Genomic DNA, 22,075 nt, shown 5'->3' on the forward strand with positions numbered 1-22,075 from the left:
AAAAAAGAATAAAGTAGTTTAGCAATTGTTGTTGCTGTACAGGTGATGACTGTCACAGTATAAAAGATGCTAAAAACCAGCAAGTTGCAGTGGATAAGAAAAACAAACCAGACTGCAGTATTACCCATCCAGAATCAAATTCATTTGCAGCATACATTATAGCTGGAAAAGGAGAAATTATTTGGGCCAATATATTCTGTTACAAAACTGAGAGAGGTTTTTATAGAGGATGGTCACAAATACAGAGATCTCAATGAAACTTTTTCCAAGCTGGGTACCTTGCTTAAGGCCTCTAAAAGTCTGCTTTTACATCCCCCCTCGTTATTTTCATAATTGCACTCTCTGAATAAGATGAATTAGCATAAGCTGTCATGGTGTTACTGTCCTGGTGATAGTCACTGCTTTTCCCAGGCTACATCAGTTTTCTTCATATGCCTTTCCTGTATTTCTTGAGTTGTTAACCTGATGAGAAAATTCTGTCTTGATGAGGGCAAAAAGAGCCATTTGAAGTTTCTTGGATGTCTCCTTCCCTGTGAGGGATTTTTAGTTCAGTGCCAGTGGCAGAGATTTAAAGATACTCCTGTGAAAATTACTAGTTTTCTATTTGAGTAACTCTTCTTCAGCATGAAGTCCTTTATTTCTCTTTCCCCACTGAGGATTTTATTGTGAAATAGATACTTCTGAAATTATAAATGTCACTCCTTCCCACCAAGAATAGCTCCGAACTAAAGTGTTGGGGTGCTCTTATGCAGGGGAAAAGAAATTGATTTATTGGTTTGTTTGTAACATCTCCAGTTACAAAGTGGAATATTTTATCTGTTTTCCATAATTTCCATTTGGATTTGTTATCCATCAGTGTTGGTCAGCTTTTTGGTCTGTAGACTTTGAAAACCAAGGGACACAGACTTGCCAGCTGTTGACCACAAGTAACTTTTTTGAAAAACAAGAGTGGGCCTCAAGCTGACTTGCAGGTTTTATATCAAGTACTTAATAAACCCCTAAAATTGACACTACTCCATGTTTATTGCAAGGTTATGTTGGTTTTTTGTTTGTTTCTTTTATTTAAAGAGGGGTTGGGAGGAATACAGCAGCTGTTTTTCATCTGCCAAACCTATTCTTGATGACTTATCAGCCAGGGCACTCTGTTTATATTGGTTGTTGTTTAATACAGGCTTGTGGTGCCCCAGCAGCTTGATGGATAGTGCAGAGCACAGCTCCATGCATGGAAAGCTGTGAAGAAGGAATTCAGAATTATTAGTGTCTGTGCAATATGCATAACAAAAAAAAATGAGGTAGCTTTTGGGAGTAAAAGCTCTTGTGCAGTTCTTCCTACAGCAAATTTGTCAGTTCATCTAGATTTTCTGATTATAGTAAGGAATAAAAGCAAGCTACTTTTCCATAAATCATTGGTGTTTTTTTTTCTTTTCAGGAAGCAGCTGTAGCTATTGCATGATACCCTCTTACAAATGATTTCAAATACCTTAGCTCATGCTTTCATTCAAGCTTTATTGGTCTAATGGTTGTCTGGAGCAACAGTGGAAAGAGAACAGGTAAACGAGGGTGAAAAAGCATCAGACTGATTTGATGTCTGTGCCCTGACTGAATTACCCGCTTACAGTGTCTAAGGGCTGTACTGCAAAGAATCTCAGCCAGCATTTTTGCATTTGGGAAGACACAATTACTTGGAAGAGCAAATTCAATATTCTGTTAAATTTTTTATTGAATTATAATAGTCAGATTAAGTCTTGGCAAATAAAAGATATAATAAATTGTAGGATGTAGTAATAATAATATTTTATTCGTAATATTCACGGAAATTGCTCATTAAGTTTGGTATTTTTTGTATTTTATGTGTAAGCTAATATCTGCTATACTGTCAGTGGTATGGCTTGTGATGATAATTACCTTTTATTACCCTATCCTATATTGTTTAATGATGAATGTATCTCTTAAGTTTTTAAAATGCAAGAATTGCATAAAAAGGAAGTAGTTTCAATGGTCAAGTGCCTGTTTCTTCACATATTTTTTGGTGATAGTGATCTGTGCCATATTTGTATGTTCCTTAAAATACTGAAGTGCTTAAGAGAAGGATCAGAAACAAAATGTAGTTCATAAAGAGTTCTGTAGAGACTGACAGAACTTCCTGCCTGTGTTGCGTGGACTTCTGATTAGAGTGGCTATTTCTGCAATTAATAATTCAGCTTCCTCCTGCCATTGCTTCCCCTAGAACCTAGAACCTCTTCTCTTTCTGCTGTTCTTTTAACTGAGGCACAAGTGCGAAGTTACATGATCAAAGAGACGGGGTGAGTTGCAGATCTGGAAATACAACTGAGTCAGTCTGCACAAACTTGCTGTGAGCAAGTTTCTTTTTAAATACGGTGCTACACAGAAAGTAGTTTCTTGCTCTGGGTGCAAGAATTGATAAAAATTTCCTTTGAAATGCTGTTATGGAAGAAAACCATAAAATGCTCAAATAGAAAAGCATGGTGATTTTGTTGGACTTGAAACGTTCTGCTAGGATGTGTCATTTCCACTGAAACTTTGTTTGCTTGGCTGATGTTCAGCACCTGCTCAGACCTCTCATTTGCATCGCTAAAACTGGGAGGGGTTGTCAATCTGCCTGCTCTCTTGTCTAGATAATTTTGTTTAGTAACCTGAAAAAACAATAAACAAGCGAAAGTTTGGGTCATTCATTTGCTGGTTCATTTAATGGACACCTAAGTACTTGGCAAACTTTGTTCCTCTCTTGCCCACGTCCTGGAACTTCAATTCAGTGCACCCAGACCAAAGGTTTTAAAAATTGTTGTGAAAATGGTATCTTCTGATTTGGAAATCATGTTTCCTAATGCAAAATTGAACATGAGAGCTGGAATTTACAGTTCACGTGTTTCACTTGCACTCCTTGGAGGAAATGCAGAAGTTAAGTCAGTTTGGAGTTAAGTGCTGGCTTTCTTTGCAGAGCTGTTAGAGAAGAGGTGTCACTGGCTGTCTGTGTGAGTTTCTGCTTGATTTTAATTGAAGATGTTTAACTTTTCTACTGGTAATTGACTGGAAGAAGCATTAAATCCAGTGCCTGGTATTTCCCATTCAGGTTTGAAGGCTAATGAGCAGTTTTATTGCCCACACTGATTGAATGGAAACGTGATGACCAGTAATCCACCGTGTTTTATTGGCACTGAAGAGCGTTTCTTTATTTTTTCAATGGTGTAATAAAACCTGATTTGCTCACTTGGTGCTTGAAATAAGTGCTTGAATAAGTGCTTGAAAATTTCTCTCGTTATCAGGCAGCTGGCTCTCTGTTTGTCAGGTGGTATTGCTCAGTGCTATGCTGAGGCTGAAATCTTGTTTTACATGGAGCCTGGAAGATGAATTAACCTGTTTGTACAAGCACTTTGAATTAGCTGGGAGCTGTTAAGGACGTTGGAATCATGTGGTGAGTCTTGACTATGCTGAGACTTACAGACCTTAAGGTTTAGAACTTTTTTGTTTCTTCTCAGATAAACTTATTTTGCATCCTTTGCCCACTTACGAGACACAAAAGCAGTTGTGAAGAAAAGTTTTGTTGTAGAGAACAGTCTGTTTAAAACCTTTTGAAATCACCATCACAACAAGCTATGGTTTGTCTATCATTTCAGTTGTACCTTCAATAAATGTATTTAGATGTCAAACGAAACAAGCCAAAATCCAATCACAGGAAGATATCTTTGCTTTATGTTACTATGCAAACGTTTTGTTTGCATAGTTCATCAAAATAATTTCATGTAAATATTCTAATAAAAATGAAGCTTACAAAAACTGTTTGGGAAAGTATTTTCTCCCCTTGTAGCCAAGAATTTTCAAATTAGCTGAAATAGAAAGCAAAAATTGTATTTAAAGAATTATTGTTTCCAGTTACCTGGAGACAGAGCATGTTTCCCTTCTGCTATGGCAACAAGAACATGTGAAGTACAGTACCCCAATAACTTGGAGTTCTGCCACGAAATAGATGAAGAACTACAAGCCCAGTATGAGGGTGCTGTCTTTATCACTGCAGCTTTCAGTCTGAATTGTAAAATAATTTTGACTGACTTCTCACAGCTCTGACCCACACAGCTAATGGAAAGTGGCTTTAAGATACATAAAGATCATCCTACATGTTAAATTCAGTGTTGAGGGAGATTGCTGCATTAGAAAGAGAGTTAGCAGCAGCGGTAAGAGGATACTTCAATACTTCTGTACTTTGAAAATGCTTGCGTCCTGTTCAGGCTTCCTGTCGAACCCTGTAATTCATTCCTTGGGTGTCTAATCTCTGACATGAGTCAGCTCCAATTTTCTTTGTTTTGAGATTTTTCACATTTGCTTTAGATCATTTTCCAAGTCCTCATTAAGAACTCCGTTCCTTGGCTGGTTTTTATAATGTTTTGAGGTTGCAGGCATGTATTTTGCATTGATTTGTAGCTGTTACTTGTTGAATGCAGGTGTTAGATTTGTGATGGCTGACATATCTTAGAGACAGTTTGTTTCTAAGGTAGATGTTTAAGGGCTGAGGAGTGCAAAAGTATGAAAATAGTCAGTTCTCTGCTGTCCTTGGTGGTAGGTGTGTGGAATTGTAAACTGGGTACAACAGAGCCTGGCCTGGCCCAGCTGTGTGCCAGCTGTACATCCTCAACCCTTAGAAACTTGTGCACTGCACTCCCAGTTGGATCTGCTGAAACTTTCTCCCTCTCTCTCCTTCATTGTGGTGGAGGTAATTCAGAGACAAAGTCCAGGTCTATCTGTTACTCTAGATAAATGTATGTATAAAGATATATAATGTGTTATATAGAAGCAATAAGGAAAATGGGGTATTTATCACACGAAAAATGTGGCTTTAAGAGTGATAAATGGCATAGATTGAAAACACACATGGTATCTTTTGTGTCTAGAAATAAACAGCACAGTGTTTAACCCACTGGAATGCACTGTAACCTAAAATGTATAAAATGGAATGTAAAAGAAGGTACTGCTTGGTGCTGGTTGAAGAAGGGGAAATTCAGAACTTCCTCAGGTCTTTTCCATAGCTCAGATACTTTCATCTAAAACAAACAAACAAACATAAAAGTGTTTATGAGGCAGTCTTTCACAGAAAAGATTTTTTCCCCTTAAATCTTTGATTGTGTTTAACAATTTGAGGGAAGGACCAGTGTAAACTGTGAAAAAGACAGCCCCTAAATAAGTGACCCACATTGCTTTTCTAAGAGTCTAGAAGGAGGTCAGAGCAGTGTCTCCTCTCATTAGCTCTGGGGGTACCTGTGTGCAGCAGTCAGGTGTTGGAACTGGAGCATGTCCTCAGTGCCTGTTGTCTGGCAGCCTTTTGGAGCCGCAGCGTCTGCCTGGCAAATGTCACTGCGTCTGACTGATGGCTCTGAGAGCCTCACAGAGGAGCAGAGCAGCTGGCTAAAGCCTAGCAAACTCCTGTTCTGTGTCTGGTAGCAGGTTTTACCTGTCTTAAAGCTGTTTCCAGTTGTTTAGATACATTTGTTCCTCAAAAAATGCCCGTTCAGATCAAGCACATAGAATTTTAATTCTTTCTACTGCCTTTTGCAGTAGGTCTCAAATCTTGAAGTCAAGAGAAGGCTTTTTCTTCTGATCTTGCTGCAATTAATAATTCCCCCCCAACCCTCTTTTCTGTTGGTTCCTTTTTTTTCTGTTTTTTTTTTTTTTTGTTTTGGGGTTTTTTTGTCCTCTTCTGTCTTTGTCGTGAACTTCCCCCACAGAGGTTTGCAATAACAAATAGAAAAAGTCCTAACAAAAAGAAAATTTCCTCCAGGGCCTTACTCTTCAAGGATCCCTTAATGTGTCAGAACTGATCCTACTTAGTGCATGCATATGTGCAGACGTGGTTATTTAGTTCCTGGTTTTGTACTCCAGGATATAAATATTATGTATTTGTTTGAACTCAAATTTCATTTCCAATACAGTGATCAGCAAACATTTGTATTTAGTGTTGCTTATTTTATTATGCTGCAGAAGTAGAGTTAAATACAGCTTTCTATACCCTTCTTGCATTAAAAATTTACGTGGCCTCTTATCTCAGCCTTTCTCCAAATACCATACAGTTTAGGCAATTGTTTAAATGTAGAAGTATCTCAAGAGTAGAGCTTCTTTCTTGTTATTTGTCAAGATGAAGTAGCAGAAGCAAATTTCATCTGCTAGCAACCCTAGTGTTGCCATTTCTTGACTGTCAAATACTTTGCTGTGTAAACATTATTGCTATGGACATTGTACAAAACATGCTTGAGATAAATCATGTATGTTACCATACTCAAGGCTTAATGGATTGCTTTTCCATTGCTCATTTTAAAATTAAACCCACCAGCTTCCTGTTTTTCTTGTCCTGAACTCTTGTCTATCTGAGCTCTTAAAATTTCTAAAATAGCCTGTCAAAAAAGGAATTCAGTAAAGTGACTAAAAAGTGACTTCTCCTTAACCTTTGATTTTATAAACAATTGGCTGAGTCCTAAATAGATGAAAACAGTCTATTTTTAGGCCCTAATTTAGAGAATTGATATTTCCACATTTGCTTTGTCATAGCTGGTAGTAGTTGCTAAATTGTGAAAGCTTGTAGCTATTACAAATGCTTGGAGGATTGCTGAGTGTTCTGCCATAATGCACTAAGAAGCTCAGTGTACTGTACATTTCAATTTATAATAAGACAGTGTAGCTGATAGCACAGACACTGAAATATTTCAAGTCTAGACTATGCCTTAAAAAACACAGGCTATTGGCTTTTGGTGCAGCAAGTTGGAAAATAACTGATAAGGGCAGTTGAAGTACAGCAGACTTCAAAAAGTGATGAGTTCTCTAAGCCATGGTGGCTTGGGAGGGTTCAGCCACTGCTTGCCTGCTTTGTTGGGATGAAAAGGGAACTGGTGTTTGAAAGGGCTGGTCAGCCTTGCCAGGTTTGAGTGGTTTGTGAGGGAGATCACACATAGATGGGGAAGATGAGTTTTCACAGCGCTGTGTTTAGTAAGAAGAAATGGGATGGAGAAATAGAAGAGCAAGGAGAGAAATAGTTTCAAAGTTTCCTCTCTTTAGAAAATGGTAACATTAGTATTTCACCACAGACAAAGGTAATGGCCAAAAAGTTTAATGTCACTGGTGTTCTCTTAATAGACCTTTTGTACCTTTGGATAATAAAAATAGCTTGCTGAAGGTTTTGAATAGAGCTACATATTGTAGGAATGGGAGGAAATTATGATATAGCTGATACTTTTATGGCCCCTTTAATATCCCAATTCACCTTACAAATCACTGTGTTTATAAAGTCCTTCTCTTACTGCTGCTGGGGAAGAAGAACATTTTGGTTGTGTTCACTGTTGTCCTGTGTTGTTAGCTGTGGAAAAAAAGGGGAATATTACCTCAGACCGGGCTTGTGGATTTGAAGAATTACATAATTTCTTTCAGTTTGTCTCTGTCTAACGTAATGCCAACTGTGTTTTTCAGAGCCATGGTGTCATGGAAGGGGATGTACTTTGCACTTGCACTGTTCTTGGGAAGTTTCTTTGGAAGTATATTCATGCTGGGCCCTTTTCTGCCTTTGATGTTTATCTCGCCAGCCTGGTACCGCTGGATCACCGACTGCATTGTGGCCACTTGGCTCACACTCCCTGTGGTAAGTGGCACATCATCCAGGTCTGGGCAATTCTCCATAATCCCACAATTTAGCTTGCTCACTAACACTTTAGATTTTATTTTAGGGTTTTTAAAGCTATTTGTGCTTCTGTCTAAACAGGCCCTTACACACTTACTATCTGTGGAGACTTTGGCTTACAGTGTTGTAAACTGTGTGCCTATTTACTGTCCCCCTGTTCTTTCATAGTTTAATTTATATATCAGCTAATCTTGTGTGTTCATTTTATGCTTGAAAAGATCTTTTTTTGACATCTTCATCCAGTGTCAGTCAGATGCAGAGAAGAGTAGGTGAAACTTTAATAAACAGAAGAAAGGTTTTTTTAACTGTTAACTTCCTTAATGAGTTGTCTTGTTAACTCTTTCTTTGAACTGTGCTCCAAGTCTTGTATTAGGAAAATTATCCATTGTCTGGTACGTTGTTGTCAACCTTCACATTCTGTTACTTAATCCTTGTAGAATTTAGCCCTTCTGGTTGAATTAGAGATAAATGTTTTCAGGTGAACAAGAAGAGCTCCCCCTAGAAAGGATGTATTTCTCACGTATCATCAGCTTTACAGCTATATGAATCTGGAAATCAATAACAAAGCTCTTCCCTGAATTGTTCCAAAGGAAAGGCAATGTGAATGGGATCTGTCTCTTCTTCCGTTCTCTAAAAGCCAGGGAACGTTGTTCCTCTAGGCCATTAGAGGTTTGTTTAACTTTTTCTGAAGTGAAATGCCATATTGGTATGCAGAATATGTATCTTGTGGCATAAAGGAAGTTTTATCCTTATTGATGTTCAAATAGTTTTTGCTTTTACTGTTTCTGCCTTGTGCATTTTAAAGGGGCCTCAGCTGTTTCTTATTGTAAAACTTTTGTAGTTTTTATCATTACTAAATGCCGTGAAATTAGGAGGGCTGACGTAATCAACAGTAAAGGAAATAGATTGTTATTTCTTGTCATGATGAAATTTAACTGGGTACTGATACTGTCACAAAATAACTCTTTCTCTATTTGTCTTCAATTTTTTTTATAATTTCAAACTCTCCAAAATCTAATACCAGTCTTCTCTTTGATTAGTTGCCTGGGCTTTATAATTCTGGGTTATTAAAACTAGTTTGTGATAACTTTTTCATTCTAGAAGTTTGGTTTTTAACCCACACTAGAGCTAGACAAAAATAATTTTAATGTCTTTGTGAAAAGGGATTCTGTCTTCGGAGAATTGTGGGGATTTAGATTCAGGAAAGGAGTCTCAAAAAGATTTTGCATCCAACCATTTTGAGGTTCAGACCTTGTCTGCCTTAGGTTTCTATCCTTATACCCACTGCATTCTTAGTTAGGAGAAGCAGGTTGTTTTCTGTCTCCAAACAATGAAGTGCTCTTGTGCCAGTTGGATTCCAGCAGGGAAACTCTGACCCTGACCTCTGTGATGTAAGAAATTTTCACCATCCTCACTCTGCTATCACATTTTACTTCCTTTCTAGGAGTCAGCAGGATGGGACAGTGAGGTGGGTCTGAACTGTTTCAGTTTAGTTTGGCTTATATTAGGCACACATAGAGCTGGCAGAAATATGAACAGAAGTTGTTTTACTTTCTAGAGCTCTATTTAAATCCCCAGTGTTTGTTCTTTTGTGGTTTTTGGTGGGGTTTTTGGTGTTTTTTTGTTTTGGTTTGGTTTTTTTTTGGAGAAAGAATGGGGAAAAGAGAGTCAGGAGGTAATTTGAAGACCTTTTTCTTGTGGTGTTTTGCTGGTTTCTTTCTCTGTGCTGACTGGGTTGGATAGTGTGCTGCCAGTGACCCTGACCTTAGGGTCAGTAGATGTTTGTGCAGCCAGTCTCTCCTTAGGTTACCTACCAAGTTATAATCCATACTGAGTCACTTATATTCCTACATGAGAGTGTTCCTGGAAAACCAGGGAAAGGTAAGCTTAATGCAGTGATGGGAATAGAGTGCTTTTTAAGAAGTGCTGCTTAATTGTTGTTTCCTCTTCCATTGAACAGCTATTACGGGAGAAAAGCTGGCTGCTTTATTAGAAAACAGAAGTTTGTTTACCAGTTGTAATGTGAGCGAATAAGTGAAATTATATAATTCAAATTAATTTTTATTGCTAATGGGGTGATGCTTTTCTTCTGGGATTAAAGCCATAATACTGAGATACTATTTCTAGGCCTTGCTGGAAATGGTGTGTGGTGCCAAGGTGGTTGTCACTGGAGATGGATTTGTTCCTGGAGAAAGGAGTGTCATTATCATGAACCATCGCACACGAATGGACTGGATGTTCCTGTGGAACTGCCTGCTGCGATACAGCTACCTCAGACTTGAAAAAATCTGTCTCAAATCCAGTCTCAAAAGCATTCCAGGATTTGGTATGTCACTAAACCCTTTAATTTGAAAGGAAAGTATGTTTTAATTATGTCCAGCACAGTTCATAACCTGCTAAATGACATAGGTTTAAATTCTGTTTCAGTATTTAAAGAAAAATCTGTGTAAAATATGTGGCATGTGGAGTGATTAAACCATAAATCTCCAGACGACACCTGGACTACATGCCTAAGCATTTCTTTTTTAAGATACTACATGTGCTGCTGTTGCTTGTAGGTAAATATATTTCTGCTTTACATACCAAAAGCATTTCTCGGGATGATGAAAAATGTTTTTCAGTTTTTTCAAAGTCTCTTTCAGCATTGTGGTTTGAGTGCTATTTCACCCCACATTGCAAATGCTCTCATCAAGCTTCTTTCTTCATTATCCAATGTAAACTGTGAAGATTAAAAAAAAAGCTCTGTCGGCAATTGTAAAGTTAATGGTTCATTTTAATAACTCATTTGAAATTGAACTTGGCTATGCAAAGTATTCTGTGCAGGATATGAAATCATCAGGATTTATAGTGATGTAGGCTGGAAAGAGATCTGAGTTGCACGTATTCAGAGAAATTGTTTCAGATAGTCCAAAAATTGTTGCACAAATGGTTTCTGAATAAATAGGCAGACTTATCTGAAATAAAAGCATCTCTGCATTTTATTTATCTCTTAGATTTATTTGCTGTTTTATACAAAACTAGCTTGGGCAGGATATGCGTCAACTTTATGATGTCGAAAGAGTAACCTTATTTATGGTTGCCTTTTGTCAGGCCATTTATCTGAACAGATAATTTTGGCAGGATTCCATCCTGAGGAGCTCTCCTACTGTTGCATTGGATTGCACTCGCTGTTGCATTGTGTTGCATTCAGTGCTTTTTAAGTAACAGCAGCAACAGGGTAATGTGCTTTTATTTCTCTAACAGCCACATATTAAGGTCAATTTTACTTGACAAAAGAAGAAATCTCTTTTAACATGACAGGTAATGAGGAAATGCATATTAGATATCTTCATTATACAGCAGAAATGTTTTGAAATCTCAGAATCAGCTGTGTATGCAACTTTTTATAGCAATGATGGAAGATGAAGTCAGGAGTATCCTGGGGAAGACTGATAGATTTCTGTCTTCAAAAGTAACCTATATCTTGTTGTTAAAAAAACCATTTGTATTTGCGCTTATTAATGCCATTAATAAAATTGGAAGGTCGGCTCCAGGAGCCTGGATGCTAAGCTGTGCTTGGTAAAATGCAGTTCCTGAAAGGATGTTAGGAGTCATTTAGAGATTAGGGTTTTTAAAATTTTTTTAAAAATTCGATTCTCAGTTTTCTGCGTAAACTGAGCACATCTAATAGATTTGATCAGTGGGCTCGGGCAGATGGATCTGTGTCAGGTCAATATTAGCAGACCATGAGGCCATCTATGTTCTGATATAGCAGCTTAAACCACTAACAAAATTCTGGGCTCATCCTCCACTTTTTGATGTAGAGGTGATACATGCAGACATTTGCTCCTGTTGTTTCCATTACAGAATGACAATTTCTGGTGGTAGAGCTGACAATTGGGTCTGTAGTGTTATAAACAGCTATTTTTATGCCTGATCCCCAAGAATTCTCTACAATACATGGGCTTTGAGGACTTTGGTTGCAATTTTGTGAATTTTGGCTTATTTTTCAGTAAACTGTTAATACTGGATTATTAATCACAGAAGGGGACTTCAGTTAAACTGCATCCTTCACTGAAGCCATGATTTGATGTTCTGAAAATCTGAAAGATAAACTTCTGTTTTATCTTAGTGTATCAAAAAAAGAGGCCTTAAAAATGCATGTCTCTGTGTTCAGTCAGGCTGTGGCATTTTCTTGCAAAAATAAAGTGTTCTGTTATCTATGTAATTAGGGAATTGTTAGAAAGTGAGACTCTTGGATTAAATGAAGACTGATGGAAACAGATGAAGCTATATGAAGTTTGTTGGGGCAGGATCACTGCAGAGAATGGTGTCTAAAGAGGAGAACCCTAAATCTCAGTGACAGCAGAATTTCTCCCACTTATTGCTCTCAGCCATGCTGTGTTATATGATAGACCCTTAGTAAGTGTTTATTCAGGTTTTTGGCTTGTTTTTAAGTTGTGTCCTGTGGTTTTTTAACAAAATATTTTATTTTATGAGCTTGTAAAAGCCAGAAGATCACTTGGAAATCAACCAGACAATTTCAGTGCACTGTATCTCTAATTGATACTTTAGATGATGATCATTTAAGATACTATATTTGTGATAGTTCAATGAGCTATTTTTATCATGTCTTTCAGATTTATCTTTTCATGTATTTATATGGATTAGTTGTACATAGTCAGATGTATAAGGTTAGGGAAGTTTGATACACTGGCTAAATGCATCTTCTAATAAATTTTAACCTAGTTGTAATCATGCTCTGAGTTTCAGAAGTATTTGAGTGACTATACCATATTTCTTTCTTTGCAATTTTTTGTGATCTTTCAAAGGGTTTTATTTTTTTTTTAACAAGCATTAAATTTAAAATTATGTTTAAGATAAGGTTTGTAATGCAAACCTTCCATATCCATGTTTCTGAAAGCCTTGCTGTATTCAGTATAGCACTTCTGTTGTCATAAGTAATTTCCCATTTGGGTGTAAAAATAGGTCTGTGAGAGATTATGCTTTTTCCAGTGGCGTATATGATAGGTGAAAGGCAAAGCTGGGAATGGAAATAGATCCAGAGTTCTTGTGGCCCCGTTTGTAGGTTAAAAGTGTAAAGGTATCAGATTTAATGAGTCTGTATTACAAGTAGGCTGTTCTTTTCTAGTCAATTATAATTAAAATTAGAGGATTCACTATTTCAAGGAGACATATTGAGTCATTTATCTAGTTCTTAAGTTATTAATTCTTTGCATTCCTGTGTATGAAAAAACTTTAAAATTGATTAAAGGTGAGCTTTAAAAAAAGAAGTCCAAAGAAAAACAGATGGTCCTTTCTTCCTGGAACTGTAGCTTTGGCTTGATGAATTGTGTGCAGTAAAGTTTTCAAAAAGAGATTTTATGTTTCAGTAATCTCAATTTCAGAAACATTCTTGCAGCATTTCAGTACATCTTGCCAAAGCTGGCGTCTCCAGGGAGCACTGCTTGCTCTTGGCTGTTGCTGCAGTTTCTCATCTGACATCATCAGAAGCAACTGACACATTCTGCAGTATCAGTTTTCAAGGAGAATTTCTAATGGCATTGACAGTTTCCTGCATGGTCTGACATGATAGGACTTCTCTACACTACTTGTAATAGATAAGAGCAATTAATATTCTCAACTATTCTCATTTAATTCGGAGTAGTTTGGGAAGTGGTTCAGATTATGGTGCAGTCATGTTCAGAATGTGCTATGGAAGACATACTTTTCCAGTAGGTACCAAGGAACATACAGGGTAGTGTGGGATGATCCAATAATGTCTAGGAGATGGTTTTAATTTCTTTCTGAGCATTTGTGGAATTTCCACATTCATTTGTGGAAGTCTTCTTGTGATAACCAGTAAGACTTCACTGGAAATAGGTATGTGTTTTAATGATGGACAATTGGTTGTGTTGGATGAGCTTACAGTAATATTTGAATTTTAATGGTTAAATGTGCCTCAACATGTATGTGAAAAATAAATTGAAATTTGGGTTTAATTTGAGTGAGAAATTTGGGTTTAATTTGAGTGAGAAATTTGGTTTAATCAGATAAATTTATGGAAAAGTGAAAGAGGGTAACCAGAGGGACTAATGTCAGAGCATGGCTGCCAGGGGAGAGATAATATTAATTCTAGTTTTGCTTAGTGCAGATGGAAAAGATAAATACCACCATAATTCAGTGTACAAATGTAAAGTATGCAGGTGTTGCAGGCACCATTAATGGACATATCTTCAAGACTTCCCTGTTTTGAAAAGGCTCACTAAGGCTGCTGAAGGAGGGAATTATAGTTGAAGCAGACTGGACAGGAACAGGTAAGGAAAGGACAAGATGACAAAGAAAAAAGAGGAGAATAAGCAAAGCTGACAAGCCTGGAGTAGTTAAGAACAGAGATAACTGAGTAACTCTGTCCCGATCTTCATCTCTGGATTCAAGTTATTCTGTGGCTATCATTAACATATAATTTAGAAGATTGCATGTTGGAGCTTTTTAGTCATTGTTTTTCACTCATCTATCTGTTCACTCACATGTTGTAGCTCACAAAGGCTCAAGTTAAATGCCAGGGGGGAAAAAAAAGGACGTTTGCTCTATTTCAGCACTGGGCTCAGCCCCACCAATCTTCTACTACACGTCAGTTGATCCATTATAGCTGTCCAAGTGTGCGAGCCTCGCCTGAAGCAAGCTCAAAGTAATTTGAGTCATCTTGTTTTTCAATGAAGCAGGGCAAAACAACTCAAATTATCCTGCCTTTGCCACAGGCTAAGAGCATACACACGGACAGCTATGATGGATCAGCTACCAAGAAGTAAAATATTGTTGTCACTAAGCCTAGAAAATTTTAACACTTAACTCAATTGGAGTGTGGCTAAAGCAGTGCACTGTGGAGGATCTGTACACATTTGTATTGGCATGGAAATGTTTGTGCTGCCACAGCTACTTCCATAGGTAGGGATGGAAATGCTTCAGCATAAAGCTCCTTTGCTCTGGCAAAAGCAAATCTATAGCTAGATTTACATTAAAATTCTTACCAATAGAGCATATTATTTAAAAAAATTAAAACTGTAACCTACTGAAATTCCTAGTATAATTCCTGTGTCAAGTATCTTACATTAAAATAGGCTGAGAGTTTTGAGGAGCTGCAATGTTTTGTCTTCTAGCAATTCAATTATGAGCTGCCAGACTTAATTACCATAGAGTTGTTAACCTACGTGATTTTGAGAGTAGAAGTAGAAAAGCATGCTCTCTAATGGCAAGCACAATTGTTATTCTACCAGCTGTTCCTGGTGAAGACTCTCTTGAAGAAGTTTTAAGTGTAAATGAAGGATTATTACTGTGCAGCAGAAATGCAACTTAAGTTGGCTGTAACCTTATATGCCTTTTTTTTTTCCTTTTGTAGGGAAGAAAAGCTTAGGGGCCTGTTTCCCAGCTTGTCTCATCCAGGAAAGGCATAATAGGTTTCTCCCACTCCTTTCAGGAAAAAAAAAAATCCCACAACCAAAGCCAACAAGCCTGTGTTCCATTAAACTTTCCTTATCCTTTCTATACAATAAGGACTCCATTTGTTCTCTACCCCTTTTCCTCTCCAAAATGCACATCAAAAGTGTGAGATCAGATGCTAACTTGTTTCACTCTCCCCATTTTACAAACAATAAGTGATGGAGGGAGGGGTTATTTTGTCCAAGCTCACAGAACAAATCAGAGCAGAATTAGGTTGGCGTGTTTTCCTGACTAGCATTCCTTTGCTGTTACCAGTCGGCTATGCAGCATCTGTACAGCTCAGCTCTTCGGGCTGGGTTCCTTTCATGGTCCCCCATGGAGGAGATGAAGCATCTGAAGAGGATGCAGGACTTTGGAAGATGTTTTTTGTTGTAGAATCTCTCCCAATTCCTGACTGGCAGTTCAGATGACACATCCGTGGGAGAGTCTCACACTGTTTGGTAGAGCCTGCTTGTTCTTCCTCACAGTCTCACAACTGGAGGTTGTTTTCTGCATGTCTTTGGAGATTTTGGAGTGACGTAGGGCTTTTCTTCAGATACGTATTGGGCAAGACTCATCTTTTTTAACACTTAGGTTTTCATGTGCTGTTTCACTGTATTGATGTATTTTTAAAATGCATCAGAAAAAGCTACTTTCCAGCCATCCCAGAGCCTTTGCTTTAGTTTCCTTTGCTTTTGAGTGATGTTCTGTTATGTATTCTGATTTTACACAGTGCATCAAATAAAATTCAAAATAAAATCTAAGATGCATGCTGTGACCACAGAGGTTTAATAGTCCATAATGCCATTTATAGCATTTTGTAAGTAGCACTAATATAATGGTAGAGTTAGCAATCTAATTGTCCATATTCTATAACAATGGCATCATTTAGGAAATGAAATGAATTTTTGAATGTGAAGCGTCCAATAATATCCTTCCGAACCACGATTAAGGCACTGAATATTGAAAGAAGATGGTATATCTCTGGGTGCTTTATATATACACATATCTTGCTGCTCCTGTAATGAGTCCTTCCCACCTGCTTTCACATGCTCTGTGTTTGTTGCTGGGCTGAGCGATACCAATTCTTCAATGGAATATTCTTTCTAGAAGGTTCCACAGTTATATTTTCACAGGTGAGACATAGACCACTGTATCTGACTAGCTTGTTGACAACATTGTTCTTGCCCTGACAAGGAAATCTTGTGCTGCAGACCTTGTTTGAAGAAGTTTCTAATTGTATTCTCAGTAAACAGTAAGCTAAAGCAGGGGTTTGTACTGGCACATCCTATATTCTTCCTCAAGAGAATGAAGCAGAGCAAAGGAAATTAAGAAAGCATTAAGACTTGAATGTGACTTAAATGAACATAAAATTTGGAATAATTTGGTGCTGAAATAAATGCATGAGAACTATGGGGAAGTCAAAACTAGCTAATCAGAGCAAGACCAGAATATTTTTGGTTTTTTTCAGTTACCTTGAAAATCTGTGTTTTTAACATTGCTGTTTTTAATTGTTTTAGTAGGGAAAAAATTGGTTAGGCTTCACATACATTGAAGGACATGATATTCTGTAGAATGCATGGTAGACTACATAGGGATATATATATGAAATATATAATCTGAACATAAACTGGACATGACCATAAAAATAATTTTAAAGCAGATGTAGATTAATGTTCAGAGTCTGTTAGTGCAAGGCAATAGCCAAAGCATAGTGGTTTTTAAATGAACACCTCACATATTGAATCAAATTAACAAATAGACTGAATCAGATGATTCACTATAAAACCAAGAGCACTACTGTGAATTTGTATTTGTGAATTTTATCTCTTAGTTTATCTTGTAATTTGCTTAAAGAATTCACCCAATAAGATAGAAATTATTCAATTCATTATACTCCTATTAACTAAATTATTGGAAATGAGCATGGTTAAAGAAAACTTGCCAGGAGCAGAGATTGTACTTTACGAGATTGTTTCAAGAAACATTTTTTTTCTTTATTTTTCTAGTTTCTGCTCTCAAACCATTACATTAAATATTAAAAAAATAAATTATTTGCTTTGGGCTTTTAGACATAAAACTGCCTAGGAAATAGGAACAACAGCAAAATGCCCAATTCTAATTGAATTTGCAGAAATGTGCTTATGAGTCTGTACTGATTAAAACTCAACGGTGTATATGCACAGTAACTTACACCCTGGCTTCCTGTGTGATTTTCTATGAGCCAGCATCTTTTCAGTACCCACAGGTCTCTGAAACAGGGGACATTCACAACTGCATCCTTGTTGCCTTGTGGTAGTTTTATGCAGCAAAACGCTTGGAGTAACAAACTGTTAATGGGCCCAGTTATTTGTGTACAGTGGGATCATGAGCTTCTGAGTGATTTCCCTTATTAAGCCTGGATGTCTGGTTCCCTGATGCCTCAAAAGCCCTGATCAGGACCAGACCCCTGTTGAATACAGACACACTGAATAAGGCTTTTATTTTTGACCAAGATAGTGCTATGAAGATACAGTGAGTAATCCAGTTGTAGAAAAGAGAGAGGATGAATGAAGATAATAGCAAACCCCATACTTAGGCCTTTTACCTTCCTACTTTTTTCTGTAATTTTGAATAATTTATTGGATTTGTTTGCAGGGGGTTTAGTATTATTAGTTGTTCTGCTACATTGCTACAGGTAACATACTGAAGATACCATTTTCTTGAGGGGGGGGTGTGTGTATGTTTGCTTTCAATATCAGCCATAATATCCCTCTTTGAGATGTGACCTTTTGGGGGATATCTAATTTCTGAGGTTGTGTAGATAAAACTGTGATACAAAACCAAACAAAGGCTTTTTTTTGGCACAGCTCAGCTCTTTCTCACTTTTGTCACATCCATGTTTGGTATCTGCTTGCTTCCAAATTACCTTTGCAATGAAAACACATAAAGGAAATTTCAGCTTTGAGTGTTGTTTCCTTCTAAAGGATTTTGGGGTGGGGAAAATAGAAGTGCAGGGTCTTAGAAATTAAAAAGCTTTAAACTTGGAGCTAGCATTTTTAATACAATGCTGCAAATTCTTGCATAAACTGTAGTTTGCTTTATCCCCAAAGCAGTAAGGAAATTCTGATGTACAGCACATCTCTCTATTTCAATAGCAGGCTTTTCTTTTTGTGCAAGCGCTTTTTTTTTTCTGCACAGAATTACATCCTAATAGGATACATATCATTACTGTGTCTGTGTTCCTAGAGATTTTAAGCTGCTTGCTTATTTTTTGAGCTCTGAAACGTTGATTTAAAGGTCAATGTGGCTAGCTATTCTCTCTGGTAGGCTTTTGCACTGCTGTTTGGCAATTTGGAGCAAGAGCTGTGCAGTGTGATGCTTTTTGTGTGCCTTTGCAAGTAATGTTAGTCATCCAAAATGTCGGCTCCGATAAGAAGATTATTTTAGCAAAGAAATGGATGTGCATTGTTTGGTTTCTTTAGCTTTGCTGTTTCTCTGCTGTGTTTTTGTCATCAATGATTTCTTAAGAATCTGCAAATCCAAAGGCAACAATTTTTCCCCAGTCAAGTAAATTCTGCCTTTGCTAGGAAAATTCCTGTTGTCCAGGAGCTTTTAGACAACCAGAAATGCTGTGCAAAGAGAGCAAAATGTATTTAATTCAGTTGAACAATATGTTGACCTAAACTGAATAGCAAGTCTTACAGCAGGCTGCACATGAGAAGGGACTGCCTTCTGCTGCTTTTTCATAAATATTACTGATTAGCAAAACCTTTCATTCTGCCCATTAATTTACTGAATTCCTCCTGTTTCCCCACACATTCCCATTTGGCTCTCACATCATGTCTTGGACTTGTAACATGTTGTTTCTGCAGCAGCACAATGCAGACACACTGAAATAGAAATGAAAGCAAAAGTTGCCTTTGCTTTGCTCAAAGGCAAGGAAAAGTGGGGTTTCCTTACCCACTTGACACTGGTGGGGTGGTGTGACACAAGAGCAGCAGGCCCTGTCCCCGCTAGTGCATGAACTAGGACTTTATAGAAATCAAGAATTCACAGTTTTGTTGCCTGGAGGCCTTGAAGCGTGAGCAAATGTGGAAATTTCTCCACAGTCATAGATGGTAAAATAACTCGGCCCAGTGTGCTGTGCTGGGGTAAGTCAGGAGGAAGTCTGGGTCCTTCACTCTTAGTCATCTATCTGTTAGATAATCTCTTCTTTTTTGAACAGTCAGACTGTTTTATCTAATTAGATATACACTTAAAGACAGACACATTCTTCCAGAACACTGGATGTTATTTATTGGAAAGGTTAGAAAATCAAACCTGTTGTTTATCTTAAAAACTGGATGCCTCCCAACTCCTTTCCCGCTCCTTCTCCCTGACATTGTACTGTCGCTACATTACTGCTTCTGTTTAATTATTCATAGTCCATATATAACACCACCACTTAGAGCAAGAATGGGAAACTACTGCACTCTATCCTCTGTTTTATGCAGTTTAGTCAGGTAAAGTACAAGTCACCCAAGCAGCATCTTTTGTTGGTAGGTAAAGGTGTTTATAATTGGATGCTCACAGTGCTGTTGAAGAATGATAGCTAGAGTGAGTTTAGGTGCAAGTTTTGATATAATTTAAAGCCTTGTGCTGCATGAAGAAGGGTAGGAGAGAGGATGGGATCTGGCAGTTTTCTCCATATTCCCTTTGTTATGGACCCAAATCACTGCCAAGGAGCTGCTGGGAAAGTATCAGCAGGCTTCCTTAAGTGAGCATTTATTTTGCTTTTTGCTTCCATTCTTTCAGCCTATAGACTATGCTGCAATGAGAACACAAGGACTGAATAATTTAGGCCTGATGTGTGATTCCACACAATCAAATGGCAATTTGGAGCAAGAGCTGTGTACACAGTACAGGTTTCCATATATTAATTTAGGTGTAGTGTCCTATGTACATAAAACATACAGAAGGTCTGGGCTGAGGGCTGAGAACAATTGGAAAACACTAAAACCACAGCAGAATTTTCCTAATCTCTGTGTATTTTTCCGCTCTGTCCTATGGAGCATCTGCATTCTCACAGTTGTAAATGGAATGGTTCAAGACATCTCTGTTTCTGCTCAGATGTATTTTGTCCTTTGCATTGTCCATTTTTATGAATTTGACATCAGGTGAAGTATCACAGAATATCTCAAGTTGGAAGGGGCCCATAAGGACCATGAAATCCAAATTCCTGCTCCTCACAGGACTGCCTAAAGCCAAACCATGCTCAGGAGCATCAGTCAGGTGCTCTTTGAACTCTGCCAGGTGAGATGCTGTGGTGACTTCCCTGGTGACTGGGCACCCTTTCAGTGAAGAACCTTTTCCTGACATCCAGCCTGAACTTCCCCTGATGCAGCTTTGTGTAATCTCCACCTATCGTCTAGAGGAACCGAGTGCTTGGGCACCATTTGGTATGAAAAGATGCCCTCTTTATATAACACTAGAGTGGAAATGAAGCCCTGATTAGTTCAATTTCAAATACTAGTGTGGCACAATTTTTGTGCCATGTATTGTAACAGTAGGAGATGATTACATGCCAAAAGATAGCATAGTTAAATTGCATCAATTATTTTAAAGTTACTGTAAAATGTACTTTTATTTTTTTTCCTTCAAGCAATTTGTTAAACATGGATAGCCTCTGTTAGCAAAGCTGTAATGACACTTCTCGATACTGCAGATGTGGGAATGTGATAGGTGCATAAATGCACATAGAATGTTGTGGTCAAAGTTGAGCTTCCTTTACAAAGAGTTTTTCACAAATATAGTACGCAAATATGAAAAGATTTGCTGAGACTGCATTCTGGGCATTTCTTTTCTTAAGTCATATAACCACTTCTAGTATTCAGTTAACTGAATATCACTGATTATCTGGATATCTGAGATGCATTAGGTCTAGATTGCAGACAGCTTGTTAGTTATTCATGTTCCGTTTGTTTAACTGATTTTTAAAAATTAGAAGTATTTACCTCCTAGGTCACAAATCTTTAACAATACAATTAATGTTTCTAACCAATACAGAAGAGATAATGCAGCAGGTTAATGTATTGTCCAGGCTGACTGACTTACAAAGCTGGTGGAACAATGAGTGACTTTAAAGAGTAGTTTTCTAGCATATGGTCCTTATGAGATACTGCTATGAACAGAATATAAAGGAATCCTGTGAAGAGGAGCTGAAATGAAGGGCAAGAATAACATGCTGTAAGTCATCAGCAAAGGAAAAACAGGCTTTGAGAGTGGTGGTGAGCAAAGAGGAGAATGGGCAGCTGTGATGTTTTCTCTTTGATGTGCAGGATCTCTCTGCAGGTTTTCTGATGAGGTACAAGCTCGCCAAGTACGGTGGCAAGGCAGTGTCATGCTCTTCTGAGCCCTGTTTAGGAAGGGAGCATCTCAGGCATGTGGTGGAGCTGGAGCCGTGATTTTTCATCCTGCTGTCTGAGCTAATGGATAAAACTTGTGATATTATGTGATATGCTGTACACTTGTGCCAAAAAGAGCCAAGGATACTTACTGAAGATAATGGGGTGGGACCACTGAGCTGCAGGCTGAGCAGCAGTTGCACTTACTTCACTGCCTTATATTGTCTTTGATGGTAGGCTGCAAATCTTTGTGTGTATTAATACAAACAAATAGATATATATAATTTTTTATTCTACAATCAAATGTAAAGAAAAGCTGAAAGTATTTTCTTCTGTGAGTAATGAAAACTATAAGGATGTATATGTAATAAAGCCCTCAAAGGAACGGTTACTTTCTGGTTTTAAATGCTTCACCTCAGAGAATCATGGCATTGTTTAGGTTGGAAAAGACCTTTAAGATTATCAAGTCTGAGCACATCCCTAAGCACTGCATCCCTAAGAGCACATCTACACAGCTTTTAAATACTCCCAGGGATGGTAACTCAAACTCTCCTCTGGTAGCTTGTTCTAGGGCTAGGTT

General features: G+C 37.7%; 1 protein-coding gene across 7 annotated transcripts in view; it reads left to right on the top strand.

Annotated features, from left to right (window-relative positions):
* LCLAT1 (lysocardiolipin acyltransferase 1) overlaps nucleotides 1-22,075 on the top strand; it is a 111,816-nt gene that overhangs the window by 30,054 nt on the left and 59,687 nt on the right. For 3 of the 7 annotated variants that reach the window (XM_031064027.1, XM_031064028.1, XM_031064026.1), the window contains 2 exons: nucleotides 7,465-7,633; nucleotides 9,800-9,998. In XM_031064027.1, coding sequence (XP_030919887.1) covers nucleotides 7,469-7,633; nucleotides 9,800-9,998 — 364 coding nt within the window. In that variant the 5' untranslated portion in view covers nucleotides 7,465-7,468. Of the gene's footprint in view, nucleotides 1-1,429; nucleotides 1,551-7,464; nucleotides 7,634-9,637; nucleotides 9,695-9,799; nucleotides 9,999-22,075 lie in introns of those variants that run through there. The other 4 variants (XM_005429487.3, XM_031064030.1, XM_031064031.1 and 1 more) reach the window with 3 other exon arrangements.

Source organism: Geospiza fortis, unplaced genomic scaffold (assembly GCF_000277835.1).
Source record: "Geospiza fortis unplaced genomic scaffold, GeoFor_1.0 scaffold763, whole genome shotgun sequence".
NCBI classification, from domain to species: Eukaryota; Metazoa; Chordata; class Aves; order Passeriformes; family Thraupidae; genus Geospiza; species Geospiza fortis.